This window comes from Aquila chrysaetos, chromosome 2 (assembly GCF_900496995.4).
Source record: "Aquila chrysaetos chrysaetos chromosome 2, bAquChr1.4, whole genome shotgun sequence".
NCBI classification, from domain to species: Eukaryota; Metazoa; Chordata; class Aves; order Accipitriformes; family Accipitridae; genus Aquila; species Aquila chrysaetos.
In genome coordinates this window covers 50313107-50327910 of record NC_044005.1, presented here as the reverse complement: position 1 = coordinate 50327910, position 14804 = coordinate 50313107, and the positions used below count along the sequence as shown (strand labels likewise).

General features: G+C 38.8%; 1 protein-coding gene across 7 annotated transcripts in view; it reads left to right on the top strand.

Annotated features, from left to right (window-relative positions):
- The window catches only part of CD44 (CD44 molecule (Indian blood group)), a 62880-nt gene extending 49864 nt beyond the window's left edge, over positions 1-13016 (top strand). For 6 of the 7 annotated variants that reach the window (XM_029997983.2, XM_029997992.2, XM_029998001.2 and 3 more), the window contains 4 exons: positions 756-941; positions 4246-4368; positions 5805-5883; positions 9406-13016. In XM_029997983.2, coding sequence (XP_029853843.1) covers positions 756-941; positions 4246-4368; positions 5805-5883; positions 9406-9622 — 605 coding nt within the window. In that variant the 3' untranslated portion in view covers positions 9623-13016. The remainder of the gene's footprint in view (positions 1-755; positions 942-4245; positions 4369-5804; positions 5884-9405) is intronic. The other variant, XM_029998057.1, reaches the window with a different exon arrangement.
- Positions 13017-14804: the final 1788 nt, after the last annotated feature.

Sequence of the window (14804 nt, the reverse complement as noted above, 5' to 3'; positions counted from 1 at the left end):
GGGATCTGTGCTGTTGATAGAATTACCTTCTGGACAAGGCATAAGGGCCTCCTTGCTGGTACACTTGGCGGTTTCTGTCCTTTGCTGAAGCATGTTTCTGGGTGGCCTCCTGACTGTTCTGCAAGACACGCACTTTGGTGATTCTGAGTCCCCAGCCGCATCTTCCTTTCTTGCGCATCAGTGGGATCAGGCTTGATGCGCTTTGGCACCATGATCGGTGTGGTGGAGGTGTTCTGGTGGGTTAATCAGATGGCTTGCTCCTGTGACTCAGCAGCAGCACCATCACCGGGGAGTGCTGTCCCGGTGGTGAGGGCAGGGCAATCCTAGAAGAATTACGTCCCACAAATTCTGCCTTCAGTTCCTTTGTCGTCCTCACCAGTGGATTGCCAGGCAAGACCGCCACAGATCTGGCTGCAGTATGGCTGCTCACTCCTGAGTTGCAGGGTCAGGTTATGGCTGCTGCGGTCTCTTCCTCTGAAGGTCTTCCCTCTCCATCTGTCACTGGGATCTGTATACGTAGCCAACGTCTCCCTCCAACATGGTGAGCATGTATGTGGTGCTTACAGGTCTCTCAGAAGCCAGTGACAGTGTGGAAGAAGAAGGGGAGGCCTTCATGTCTTCTCTCCTTCTGTGCTATGATTGAGGAAGATGGACATGCTTTCGGGCTTGCTGTGGTATGGGAAAGAGGGAAATAATGTGGGTGGTGGTTTTGTGAGTGCTCACCTTTAAAGCTGATCGTGCCATCGTCATGGCAGTCACAGAGTCCGCGGATGATGTTAACCAAGAGACGACAACCAAGGAGCCCCTGGCACCCGGCACTCCGCCTGCAAGTGAAAGCGAACAAGCAAATGCCACAGACAGTTCCTACGTTGATTGGATACCTGGAGTTTTTCCAGACACTGAAGATCATCTTAACCAATTGCAGACCCCTCTTCCTACTAGTAAGAACTACAAATTGAGAGCATTTTTATTTATCCATCAGTCGGTTATTATTTTGGACAACAGCAATCGTCCAAAAACGTGTACTAACCATAATTGTAAATCATTGTCATATTATTATTTCCTTTTTTTTTTTTTTTTTTTTTATAACCTGCTTATATGATGTCATTAAAGGGACTCTTTTCCTGTGCAAAGCAGGGGACATTTGCTAAAACGCTGAAAATAGTGTTTTGAAAATAACTTTTTCTAATATTCTGCTATCTGTATATGGTAACGCAACTATTAAAGTGAACAAGTGTAAACTTTCTCCTCATGCCCCTACATAGGTGATAGCATTTTGTCTTTCTTTTTTGCTGGACACAAATGATAGCTATGTAACACTTAACTGTGTGTCACTTTTTCTTCCATCTGTATTCCCTCTAGTTGAATATGTATCAAAAGAAAGGTAATTCTCCGTGAAACCTTTTTTTTCTTGGTGTGTTTACTGTTGGTATCTTGCCAGTGATTAATTGTAGGTATGTTACTGGGTTGTAACTGACATTTAATTTGTGAACAACTTTTTTTTTTCCAAAGTTTTATTCTTCTGATAGAGTTACTGCAGTTAACAGTAACAGTGTTTACTTATTACACTACATACAGTGTTTCTTTTTTTGTGTGTGTGGTCACATGCTAGTAGTATGGGAAATGAAAGGACTTTTCCTTATTCCCAAATGCAGTTTCCATACAAATAATCATCCTAACAGTAAGGTTTTTTCCAAATGCTACTTCTCATGCACACTAATCCAAATACTGTTTTCATGTACTTTCTTGGAAGTTAGTGGAACCATCCCAGTGTAGATTTTGGCCAATGCTCTGTGGACATTCTTTGCACATAAGCAAGAGTATGTACCTATATTTTTATAGCATTATATAGCAAAAACCTTAAAGATAATTCTGTTAGTAATTATTGAATTACTGTTAATTCATACATTGTCAGGTAGAGTTTGGCCTACTTTTTTTTTTTCCAGAATTGTATATAAACCCAGTAAAATCAACCCTATCAAAATTGCCTGAGTTATAGTATTTTAATATAGGCACAGCAATATAAATGCAAAATATGTATTTGATAGAATTTTATTGGAAAGATAAATCGTTTTTTAATAATGGTTTCCTACTAAAACAAACTAATTTCTTGAATTTCGCTGCACTATTCACTTAATTAATCCAAGCTGCCTCCTTAATTTTATGTGTGGACATACACACTATGAAAAAATGTTTGTTACCTTTCTGTTTTGAGCACATAAAACCTGTAAGAACTGGTTTGAAGATCATTTTCAGGGTGAATGTCTGTGTCAAATCTTTGCATTGTCAGTGCCCTGGCAAAGGCTTATAAGGCCATGTTCCCCAAACTCTTCCTTTTTTCATTTATTTTCTCTTGGTGCTTTATAAAAACACAATACAAGGGAACTACTAGGACACTACCATCATCATAAAAAAGTTTATTTATTGAAGGGTTCATTTGTAATGTTGCCCTATATAGCTGTAATGGAATGGAAAAGATTCATGAATGTATTGGCGGACTATAGTTAAAGGCTTCCTCTGAACAAATGAATGGCTTGATGTACTATACTGCTTTCTTTCACTTGCTTTTTCTCTACAGAAATGTTTAAGCTGTGGTCTTACATCACACTAATGACTGATCTGTTGCCCAAGTGTCCACGGAGTAACAAATCAGTCCACTGAAGGAACACAAAAAATAACTGTCAAAAAGAAAAAAAATCTACCATGTCATCAAAATGAAATGTAGAGAGCTTTTGAGGATCCCTCCCTGCCACTTGCAAGCCAGAACACCAGGGAACATAACTGAATCCTGTGTCGTCTTCTCAGTGTTCGGGGGAGGGGAAGGGTGAAGGTAGCAGTTTTCTAAGTGCACGAATTTTAATAAATGTCTGAGTGCCTTTATAAGGGGCTTTGTGGTGGAAAAGCTCTGGCATTTCTCAAGGATGATATAAAGCACCTTAAAAAAAAAATCTGCTGAGATGTCGAGTAGACAAGTGAGTATGTTCCTCTTGGTCAGCTTTCTTGGAGGCTAGATCAGGACCCTTAGGTGCTGAATTAGTGCTCTGTCCTTTGTGGTGAGATAGCACAAAACAACTCACCAGGCAGTAAGTTTCTTGTTAATAAAAAGAATGAAAACATCTGGAAGATTCATGAACTACTTGCTGGATAAGCTTAACAGAGGGGAAAAAACGTGCTTCTCAGTTTTGTATTTGCCAGCTGCTATTAGGAAATGAGATCAGAAATGCTGGCTAGAAATGAGTTGCAGTGTGTATTAAAGAAAAAGAAAAAGAACTTTACAGCTGATTAGAGTAAGTGCTTAATTTGCTCTATCAGAGTCTGGAAGAATTCAGAGAGGTGGAGATCTGTAATATCTTTTTTGTAGTGATAATGAAGTAGTAGTCCCAAATGAAATCACTATATCTATAGTCTGCTGATAATTTTAGACTTGGGACACCCATATGGCAACAGCATGGGCCAGAAATGTAATTGCATAAAAGTTAAGCGGTATGGCCAGCATAGCAAATACTTGAGACTGGAAGTATGCATTTTGATTTAAGATCTAATACCACCTTAGAACCAAATTACACAACTTATTCAGAAAGACAAGGGGATCCACTTCTAAGATTACAGAGAGCATTTTTTTCTATTTGGAAAAATAAAGTCCCACTCTATACATAGCTATCAATTTAAAACAATTCAGAGAACTATCCTTCTATTTTATGAAAGCATTAGTTTTAGAAAGTCAGTTTTATCCTGAGTAGGAATAAAATTAAAAGTTTCAAAATTTCTCCGTATTGGTCATTTTAGGTTTAAATAAAAAAGTGAAGTTGTGGGTGTTTTTTTTCTCTCTCTTCTTTTCTCACTCTCTTTTCCCCATGGAACAGACACGGTGTTTGACTTGTATGACAAAGGCCTCTTCAGAAAGTTGCCACCATTCACATCTTTACATTTTCTCCAGAAAATTTCTAGGCAATTATAATTGCATTTTGGTTCACAAAAGCATAACATAATCAAAACTGAACCATGTGAGAAAGACAAGAGGGGAAAACCATGAGTTTTGTTATTCAAAATACTAAAACTAGCCATAGTTTGGATGAGTATGATGACTATAATCTAGGTACGAGTTTTCAGTATAAATACTTTTCAATGACCTCAGCATGATCTTTCTAGAATATGGTTTTTTAACTGTGAAAGTCATAGTCTTTGTACTTCGCTGACAAATATTCACTAAGCATATTTGGCCTAACAGATAGTTTTGTTCTTTAGGATCTACCTCCAGTATATATGGTAATCAAGGACCACACAAGGGACATTATGAATCTACTACTTTTCCTGGAGAGACCACAACAACAAAAATAGTTTCACAACCAAGGTCAGCCCAGGTACCAGGTAGGTTTTTGAAGTCATATGTTTTAACAATTTAAGCACAGAGTTGTATTAATATGAACTGAAGCAAGAGATTAAAATGTAGGTCAAGTACAGTTGTCTAGGCTTTGTTCTGAATCAGATAATACTCAGCATTTTCACTAGTAGTCTGAAAAATGGAGCATACTGTAACTCTTATAATTCTCCAGCAATATCAAGATGAGAGAAATCATGCATTTGTAGAATGGGATTAACATCCAAATAACCTTTATAAATTGATATAACACCAGGCAAAATTCAGTAAAGATATATGAAAATTATCATATCCATGAGAATGTTTGGTAAAAGTAATAGCTGAAGCTAGTGTTCCAGAATAGGGCTTGCAGATTAAAACGGAACAGAAAGAAGCCAACACCATGATACAACTGCAAAAGAATGCAAATATATTCTGGGACTTATTAATAGTAAAGTCATTTTTAAAACATTTCATTTAAAAAATTATCCCACTCTACTTAGGCCTACCAAGTCCAGAGCTGAAGCTCTGCGTTCAGTTCAAGGCATTGCATTAATCACAGAGAAAAAAAACAGAGAAGAGCACAAAGAAAATTTTGGAAAGGTAACCTTTGAAGCACCTTTTGAAGAACTCATCATTTTCAGAGAAAACTAGTGGGAGATATGAGAATAGTATGCTACAAAAAGAATGCTTATCAGTTTTTCACCATAAGTAATAATAATTAACTAATTAGAAGAAGTAATTTGTTTCAAATGAAATGTAGGAGACTTGTTAAACAAGGGAGACTTGTTTCAAACAAACAAAGGAGTTATCTCTTAGGAGAGGATCTCTGTCTATAATGTTAGTACAGCATAAAGAATAGGCTACTGGCAAGGTTGTGAAATCTCGTTTACTAAAAACGTTAAGAGCAAATGCAACATTCCTCAGCCATCTTATTATTGACCCTGTTTCACTGGAGTGAAATGTAGCTGGTATGACCTCTTAGGGTCCCTTCCAGTTTTGTAGTTGGTTTTTTTTTTTTCAGAGTTTGCCCCCAAAATACCCCTTAAAGTAATTGAAATTCTACCTGAAATTTCAGTCTACCTGAAAGTCATCCTGCTTTTGTGCCTGGGATTGCAGGTGAATCATTGCTAAGCCTTTTCTTTTGCTCTTGGACTAAATCAGTGATACAACTCCTCTTCACTTATGTCCACCAAAGTACAGTGTTTATAGGTGCTAACAGTAATGGGGTATTTCATCTGAGTTGGCCTGTGTATAGCTGAATGATGAAAATGTATTCAATTTGTGCACAAGCACTTTGTAAAACAAACATTCCTGCAAGCTAGGAAAAACAGTCTGACAGTTTAAAGAATGTAAAAGAGCTTTTGTTCTTGCAGTTCTGCGAAATGGCAAAACTATACACGATACGTTAACACGCTTTCCTCCCCTCCCTTAACTCTCCCCACAGAATGGCTGATCATAGTTGCCGCGCTTGTGGCACTTGCGTTGATTCTTGCAGTGTGCATTGCTGTTAACAGTCGGAGAAGGTAAGGTGGCCCCTTTACTTTTTCAAAACACACTGCCTTGCTGTTTCCTTCATTGAGAAGCTTCAGAGCTTCGTGAAAGAACCGAGTAGCACAACCCAGGAAAGGGGTTCCTCTGCGAAGCTCTGTGACTTGGGGTGTGAGAGCCCAGGTGTCCATGTCCTGCACAGGTCATACCTCAGCCTTCACACTCACGTGGAACCGCGTGAAGTCAGTAGCTGTATAAGCCCTTTGGTCTTTACTTGTAGGTGGAAATGAACTGTATATAGATCACAGAGAATTAATTATTCTCTACCTATTACTTATTAATAGGAAAATCCTGGCCAGCCAGAGTAAAAATTACATGAGCTGGACATAGACAGTAATAATCACAGGATGAGCTGTGTATAATCCTCCATGATTAACAGTGTTGTCTGTGTGTTAGACAATTGCTGTCACAGGATTAATTTGTTCCTTCCAAACAAAAGGCAGTATCACAGCTAGCAGGGATATGTTTTAACACTGCTATCAGAGCACTCAATAGCTTTATTTGCTCCGCTTGACAGATGAAGAAGCTGAGGAATAGAAACTTGCAGTGATCTGTGCAAAGTTAGCCAGGAAATTTGAAAACACTCTAGCCTAAAGGATAGGCTGTAAAGTTCTTAACTCTTTCTTTTCTCTGGGGGCTGTTCTGAGGTTACTTCTCAATTGTCTTAAACAGCTTTTTACCACTTGAATGTTAAAGTTGAACCCTTTAATGGAGTAACTATTTTCTACTTGAATGTTGAGTTTGAACTTTTTTTATCAGAGTAACCATATAACATATGGTGGGTTTTGTTCAGGAAGCAGTAAGCAAATTTATTCCTAGTCTGCTGGTTTCAGGAAAGCACATGTTAATGCTTCTGTGAAATAGTGTCAAGGTCCTCCAAACCATGACATGGGTGCTAGAATAAAGCACTGCCACCGCGGAGAGGGAGCAACCCAGGCAGTCCCTGCCCATAATGCGGAAGGCTTCTATGAGATAAAACAGGGCAAACTAAATGCCAATGTCAGATAGTAAACTGACGCAGTTTTGCTGAAGTCAGTGGTGAGATGCCACCTGGTATGTTTGCCCTATGACTGTATCCACATTATCAGTGCTTCTCTGACTATTATTAGAGACCTGTTGAAATAAGAAAGCTATCAAGCATATGGTGAGACAGAAAACGCCACAACTTTCTTTCTGTGAAGTGATTCTGGAGTTACACAGCCTGAATGGCACGGCTTATTGATTTATATGTTACTCTTATGCCTTTAAAAGTTGAGACTGTCATTATTTCCTTCCCCTTAACCCAGAGTCACCATAGGAACAGACAAACAGGGCCCCTATGGCTAATTATAGATTGCATCTGACAAGAAATGAAACAATCTCAGAGCTGTAAATTATGGTCTAGGTACTGTTAATGGAAAATGTACCTTTTACGTGGAGCTTCCATGCAGCTGGGAGTGAGTTGCAAAGAAAGAAAGTGCATGTGGGTGCATGTATGTGTATGAATGCATGGATTAGACCCTAGCAATATGTGTTCATCACTGTGACGAAAACTTTTTGAAGCCCGGATGTACTCTGGTGTGCTTGAAAGAAGTGGAATTTTTTGTTTCACTTTAGCAGGATGCAAATGATAACATGAGTAAGTCAAGAATCCTTTCTTCATCTATTCTGATAAGTGCTAATACACTGAAAATTCATAGAGAGGTAGTTGCTGTGCAGTCAGCATACCGCATGTGAATGCCAACTAATCTGAAACTAACACTGCAGCAGAGCTATGAGAACACTGGATACCAGAGAAAGGAGGATTGAGCATTTCAGTGTTAGCTGAGCAGTAAGTTGGGAACGTTTCAAGCATTTGTTTATTTAAAAAGTGGGAACGATCTGTGGTTTTAGTTGTGTAATGCTGTCATTTACACCATTTTTTAAATGAATGCTAACTGCAGCGTCTCCAGTTTCAGTCTCATTTGGGTTGTCTCAAAAAGCCTAAAGAAGCATAGGCCTTAGTTTCAAAGTAGTTAACTTCCTGATTCAGAAATCAATAAATTTAGCCTTTCTAGTTAGGAGATCCATATTGCAAGCATTTCAAACAAGCAATTAGGCCTCCTCAGTAAATAGCAAATTGCTTGGCTAGAGGATTATTTTTTTTTTTAAATTGGTGTTGTTGTAAGTTGTCTTAACCAAAACCCAAGACGGCCAAGGTTCAGTGTGGTCCTATTTAGTTAGTTATTTCTCCTGTTGCAATGAAGACTGCCTCTGTCTGGTGCCTGTTGTAAAAAGCGTTAGGATCTCCTTCCAGGTTCCAACAGAGGAGGCTGCCCAGCCTGACCATCACATCAGGAAAGACACTCTGAACTGCTCTTTGGAGAGGCTGTGGAGCTCCACAGCTCCTCACTGGCCTCTTTCAGCATTTCATGGCTACAGAGCAGGAATCATTCCCCAGGGTGTGTGTAACATTAGCACAGTGAACTGAGCTACTTCAGGTAAAATAACCCTCATCTATCGGTCAGTAAGCATGAAAAAAATAATATTTCAGAAGGATAATAGTATAATTGAACTGCCAAAGTAGTCATTTGGGCAAAATATGCTTCATTTAAGAAGAAAGCACTTTAAAGTATAACTTCACAGAGACATTATCCCTCTTAAGAGAGCTGTGCTTTGTATATTCTGTTTACACAAGACTGTTGGAGGACAAGTAGGATGTTCAGCACTGTGTAGCCAGAGAACCATCTTCACAGTCCCGGGCAAATCTGACAGCTGTGTAACTAGTACTTTTTACTACCCTGAAGAATACCCAACCCACATTGATCAGCATGCATCAGTTTTGGACTGGTGACTTTTTAAAAGAGTGTGCGTGTGTGTGTGTGTGTGTGTGTGTGTGTGTGTTCATTCAGAGTTACATACAGAGTTTATTGGGCAGCACTGCAATGAGTGTAACTTTAAAAGCACAGTAGCTATTTCCTACTTTAATATTGTAAGAAACTATGCTGTTGATAGCAGCAAGAGTAGTTATCTGTATTTCCTTGCTGTTGGCAGGCTTGTAGGCCTCACAAGCTAATACAAAGAAGGAGAAAGTTATCTTGTATAATGAAGTGAGAGCTTGATCCAAATTTTCTGCTTTCTCAAGAACTTAAGCATTTTCAAAGATGTGGTCCCAAGTCTGGATTTAGAATGACCCTGTCCTTATAGTGGAATACATACAAAGTTCATTAATGTGGATATATCCAAATGTTAGAAAATCTTTTCTAGCTTTCAGTAATGAATGTTATTCCTATCTGTAATAACAACAGACATAAATCGATTAAGTGAGCTCCTGCCAAATTTTATGCATATAATGGTGGATGCTTTCAAAAATAAAATATGCAATATGGAGAAACTTTACACTTTGCATCATATAAGTCTGCACTGGCAGACACAAGTTTCATTTCCAAGCACCTTTTCCTAAATATTGACTTTCAATTTTTTTCTTATTTCTGTTAGTCTCCAGTCATGGTACTTATTTTCTTTTTATTTCTTTCTAGATGTGGGCAGAAGAAAAAGTTAGTGATTAACAATGGCAAAGGGGCAGTGGAGGATAGGAAGACAAGTGGATTAAATGGAGATGCCAGCAAATCACAAGAAATGGTGCACTTGGTTCATAAAGAACAGTCAAATGACCAAACAGGACCATGTGACGAATTCCTGACTGTTAATGAAACACAGAATCATCAGGAGCTTGACATGAAGAGTGGAGTGTAATGGTACCAAGCTGCCAAGTAGATCAGAGCTGGGGAAATCAAAATCACATGGAACTTGGACAGGAACTCATAGATGCACTGTGCTACTGATGTCTTTTGAACATAATTAAACATAAGTTTTATTAATTTTTAATCACTTTAAAATGATGTCTGAGTTACAAAATTGACATTCACTTTCTGAAATAAGCCCACAAGAGTTGCATAATGTTTTCAGTTCCCAGTTCCTACACAGAGGACACTCACTGTGTCCTGGGTGTTAGGAGGGATGCAAGTTTACGTCATTGTTCCCCAGATGGAGGGTCTTCACTGTGCGGACTTACAGAAGTATCCAGTCACTCTATCTTACAGGCATTTAAGGTACTAAACTTGCCAATGGTACAAGAGTAAGTGAGGAACAAATGTCAAGAGCAAAAAATCAAGTTTAAACCAAAAAGACCTCCTATGCAATATCTAAAACACCAGAATCCTTCAGAAACGCCTTCCAGTCGGGAAGAGCAGTAGGTGCATTCGGAATCTGCCAGTATAAACAAACATAATGATTTATGGCTTGGTCTGCAATGACAGAAACCCAGAAGGACAAAATTTATTTATCTCTATTTTAAAATGTCTATGGGCATACAGTAAATCTTCTTGGGAGGGGGAATAAAAAGATGAAAACGAGGTGATACATAATAAAGTTCTATACTTTATTATCCTAACAATCTGTACAGTTATCCTTGAGTTTTTGAGTTGTTCATTGCTCTTCCCCCTCCCTCCTTCATTGATCATAGTTTGTGCATGTTTTTAATGAGTCTGTTAGGATAATGACTAAAACAGAATGACTCCAGCTCTATCACACATGCACAAATCAAGCAATTTGAGATTATTAGGGGAGACAACAGTATTTTATTCCTGACAAATAGGTCTCTATCTTCTGCTACATTTTACTTAGGAGATGCTGAGCCTAGTAAAACCTGTTTCCCCTATAACTATTACGTTACACCAGTTTGCTGATATTTTAACAGTTGCCCTTCTATGATCTCGCGCACTTCCTCTGGATTCTATTTATTTCAGCCATGGTTTTCCCTCTGCTTTTTAAAAATACAAAAGAAACATTGCTTGCTAATTGGTACCAGAAGTTCAAATTCTGCAGAGAAGATCGAAGAAAATTAAAGGAAACTCTCCCAGCCATGTAATATAGTAAAGTAGCTGCAGCCGCATTGTTACATGCTTTTGTTTTGTGCTTATGTGTCTGTTACGTAAAGTTTTTTGTATTAAGCTGTAATGCTGTGCATTATATTGATATGAATTGTCAGAAAGAAAATTATTTACTACCGGTGGTCTGTGCCATTTTTAAGAAAGTGTATTGGAATGGAGGGAGAATGATAACTTCTAATTGGGCTGCCTCAAGAAAATGCAAGTAAAAACAATCTAAGGTAATTGCAACCAGTGGTCTGTCAGCTGTGGGATGGGGAACGTCCTGCAGCAGGGTTATTCAAGTGTTCTGTTCACCCACTATAGCACCTGTCTTTGAAACCATTCTGCTAAAGCATGTTATTTTATGTTCTCCATCTGAAGCAATTTGGAGGACGAGTATTCAGCTGGCTAAATACTAACATTAGCTAGTACTGATCTTTACTGGAACATAAAGCACAAGACTATTGATTATATTTCTCAGTCACAGCCCTCCAGCAGTTTCCCATGTGTTTTACTGAGTTGCTCAGTGCCCTGGTATCTGCAGGCAGATCTCTTCAGGAGCAATTTATGCCTGGGCAAAAAGTCCCAAGATGAGGTGTGATTTTAAAGTACGCATAGGATGTTTCCTGACTTTATGTAGGTCGGTGTGTTTCACCTATGAACAGTCACACAGCTTGTGGTCTAAAGGCGTTCAAGCAAGCTGAAGCGAATGGGGTCAAGGTGATTTACACTATCAGTACTTGTGGTCCACTGTCAAACTTCTTAGTCCTTTCATGTATTATAATACTGAACTGTGCAGTAGGAAGTCTGTTGACTCTGTGCATTGGTTTTTGTTTAATTCCTGTAATGTTTTTAAGCAAGCTTTTCTATTTGCCATTATAAATCAAAATGATCTGTTGAAGGCTGCGTTTAAACTGGTGTTATGTACCCATTTCACGAAGTATGGAGATCCAGAGTAAGAATTATTATTCTCTTTAAATCCTAGTTGATAGGTCTCAATCAAAAGGAGATATTTCATTCTCTTGAAAGCTAAATTTTTCTTTAAAAAAAAGAAAAACGCTGGGGCATGTTATTCATCTTCCTATTCAGATGTTTAATGGAGAAATCCACAAACTCCTTCCTAATTTATCTAATGTTCAGTAGCTATAAATGCACAGACAACACTGGTTGGCTTCTTTTTATATTTTTAAATAGGGAGATGCTCAAGTTCTCTTTACAGAGGCAATGCCATTATTTTATATATGCTGATTCTTTTTAGATTATTTCATGTGATTCATGTGTAATTAAGTTTCATTATAGTTTCAGAACTAGATGGCCATTTCATATGTGTAATATCGTACATATTTTTGTTAATCTTGGTTTTATTATTTGAGGGGTTGTTTGTTGAGTGTATGTATTTTTTATATAGAGCACTTGATATCTTTGCATATTTATTTAACAGATTAATCAGAAGGAAAGAAAATATCATCTCTAAATTGTAACTAGAAATAGTATTGCTAAAAAGACACTGAACTGTAAAATAAGCTTCCAAAAATAAACTTGATTCCACATCGAGGATAAAAAGTAAGACTGGCATTATAAGTGGGAGAGAAGTATTCAGCAGGATAGTTTAGTACTGGTGACCCAGGGGTCATTTTTTCTGCTTGCAAACTCTAAGCCAGGCTCAGCTGAATGCTGTGTGACCTTGCCTGCTCTGCCAGCCTCCCATAGGCTCCCCAGATGCTCTGGGAGTTAGCTATTAACTCAGCTTCCCCCTAGAAGCAGACAAGTCGGTCCAGTTTAAGATCAGCCCAGTAAGATCTTGATGACTATTCCTGGCTCGCTGAACCAATGGCACTTGGGAGACCGCAGCGCCCAGCAATATCTGGCCCTTCCTTCAGGGTGCTGAGAAGACCAGTCGGGTCTTGGTCTACCCTTGGTGCCTGGGAAGAATGAGGATCTGTCCTAAAAATGCTGAGGAGACCATGCTGGACCTAGAACAGACCCCGTGATCAGCTTGTGTTATTCCTTTGCCTTCAACAGTTTTAAATACATGTAATCCAGACCACCTCTCTCATGAAAATACTGTCTAAAGCAGTAAGCATATTTAAAAGAGGGATTGTATGTTTTATGAGAACGTAATATTTTCATCAAACAATCCGGGGTGATTGTTTCACCTGTATTTTCTTGAAGATCTTACAATGAATATTTGATTAAAGCAGAGAAAGGATATGTGGCCATCATGTCTACCTGTGTGGATGTGTTGTTCAACCCTTTCTACAACATCGGTTCCAACATTATACTTCTGCCCAATGTTTTTCCCATGATAGGAATGTCTTTTGTGTGTCCTTTGTGGTCAACAACAACAGCCTCTGTACTAAGTAGTTTTGAAGCTTGTTGCCTGGAATATTATTAGGAGACAATTACCAAGTGTTTCTTCAGCACACAGAAACAATGCTGTGCAGGGACAGAGGTCAGCATATCATCCTGGTTAGGGCTGGTCCCAATTACTCTTTCTGTAGATGAAGGAAAGAAATTAAATCCTCTGACAACTGTGTTCTGCCTCAGCATACACAGAGGTCAGGATATTTTGTAAGCCAGCAGTTAATGGGTTTATTTTATGCTATATTAGGCCATTAGCCAAGAATTATTTCTTAGCCTTATTAAACAATTCAAGGTTCTGACTTCTCTGGTTGCAAGAGATTTGATTAGTCAAATACAAGCCCTTTTGGTAACCACAGGTACTGACTAGTTTTCCTCTGTGGAAGGGAGAAGGACAAAAAGGTGGCAGGAAAAGCGCTGCGCTGGGCTGTTCCTTGGGGTGCAGTTCCAGCTGTGTGGGAGTGGGTGACAAAACTCTTGTTCCTTATGGGGAGCAAGAATTGTGCAAAGGTGTTTTGGGGGTGGGAGCTCTGGGGGATTAGGGACGGAGGGAGGACATGGTCGCTGGGAGAGGAAGTAAAGGGAGAGTGAAATTTCTGTGCTACTCCTGGGAAACTCCCTTCAACACCCCCAGGAGTTTGGCACTTGAACACTTCACAGCTCTGAGAAGGAAAAAAAAATTGGCCTTTTCCTGTGAACCCCCCACCTCCAAGTCACTCTCTACATTAACCACCGCATTTGCAAACTGATTTTGAATATTTTTCCCCTGGTAGCTTATTTCTCGTTATTACTATGCCATGCTGCATGTGGCATCCACCAACACCATGCTGAGAGCAAGCAGCTGTGACGATGAGAAATGAGAGGCAAAGTGCAAATTTAGCAAAGATGAGTAACAGAGACTGTACTTTTCGTCTTCCCTGTCTCGCCCATTTGGAGTAAGGTTAGCAAGAGCAAGATTTCAAGAACATTTCTCTTCTTGCTCATCTTCCTGTTTTTAAAGTACCAGATTTACACAGATCTTCACATAGGTTAGATGTGCTGCTGCACAGTTTTTTGAAAAGTTGAAATTGAAGAAGCAAATCCATCATCAAAGAAGCCCTCCTGACCTCAGAGGAGCTGATTATTGTTAACGTGCAAGTAAAGCAGAGGCAGTGAAAGCTATACATACACTTTAAACACAGCCTTCTTTCAATTTTGTCTGGATGGTTCCAGCAAGCATTAGAAAGGTTTTGCCTGAGTGACAGCTTCAAGGGGGTCTCAAACTTTTTATAAAAACTTCTTACTCCACAGGTAAAAGGGTTTTGGACGAACAATTGGATGGATGAAGCCCATTTTCATACATTCTCTGCCACACAAATCTGTTTGTTGACTGCTGATGTGAGTGTCATTAGTTGTGTGTTTTCTTTCCGAAAAAAAGAAAAAAATTAAAATTGTGAAGTTTTGGATCAAAACAAGTCCACAAAGACTGTCAAATGAGAAGGTGACTGGTTTTTGTTTGCAGAAATATACATAGTTTTAGCTAGTTTTAACAGATCTAGCTGTGCAAAATTACTTTTTTGGGGGGGGGGAAGACTCACCATGCTTAATACATAACATAGCTTTCCCTTTGTACTAAAATTAAATTCTTAGAAGTAATTTATTTCCCA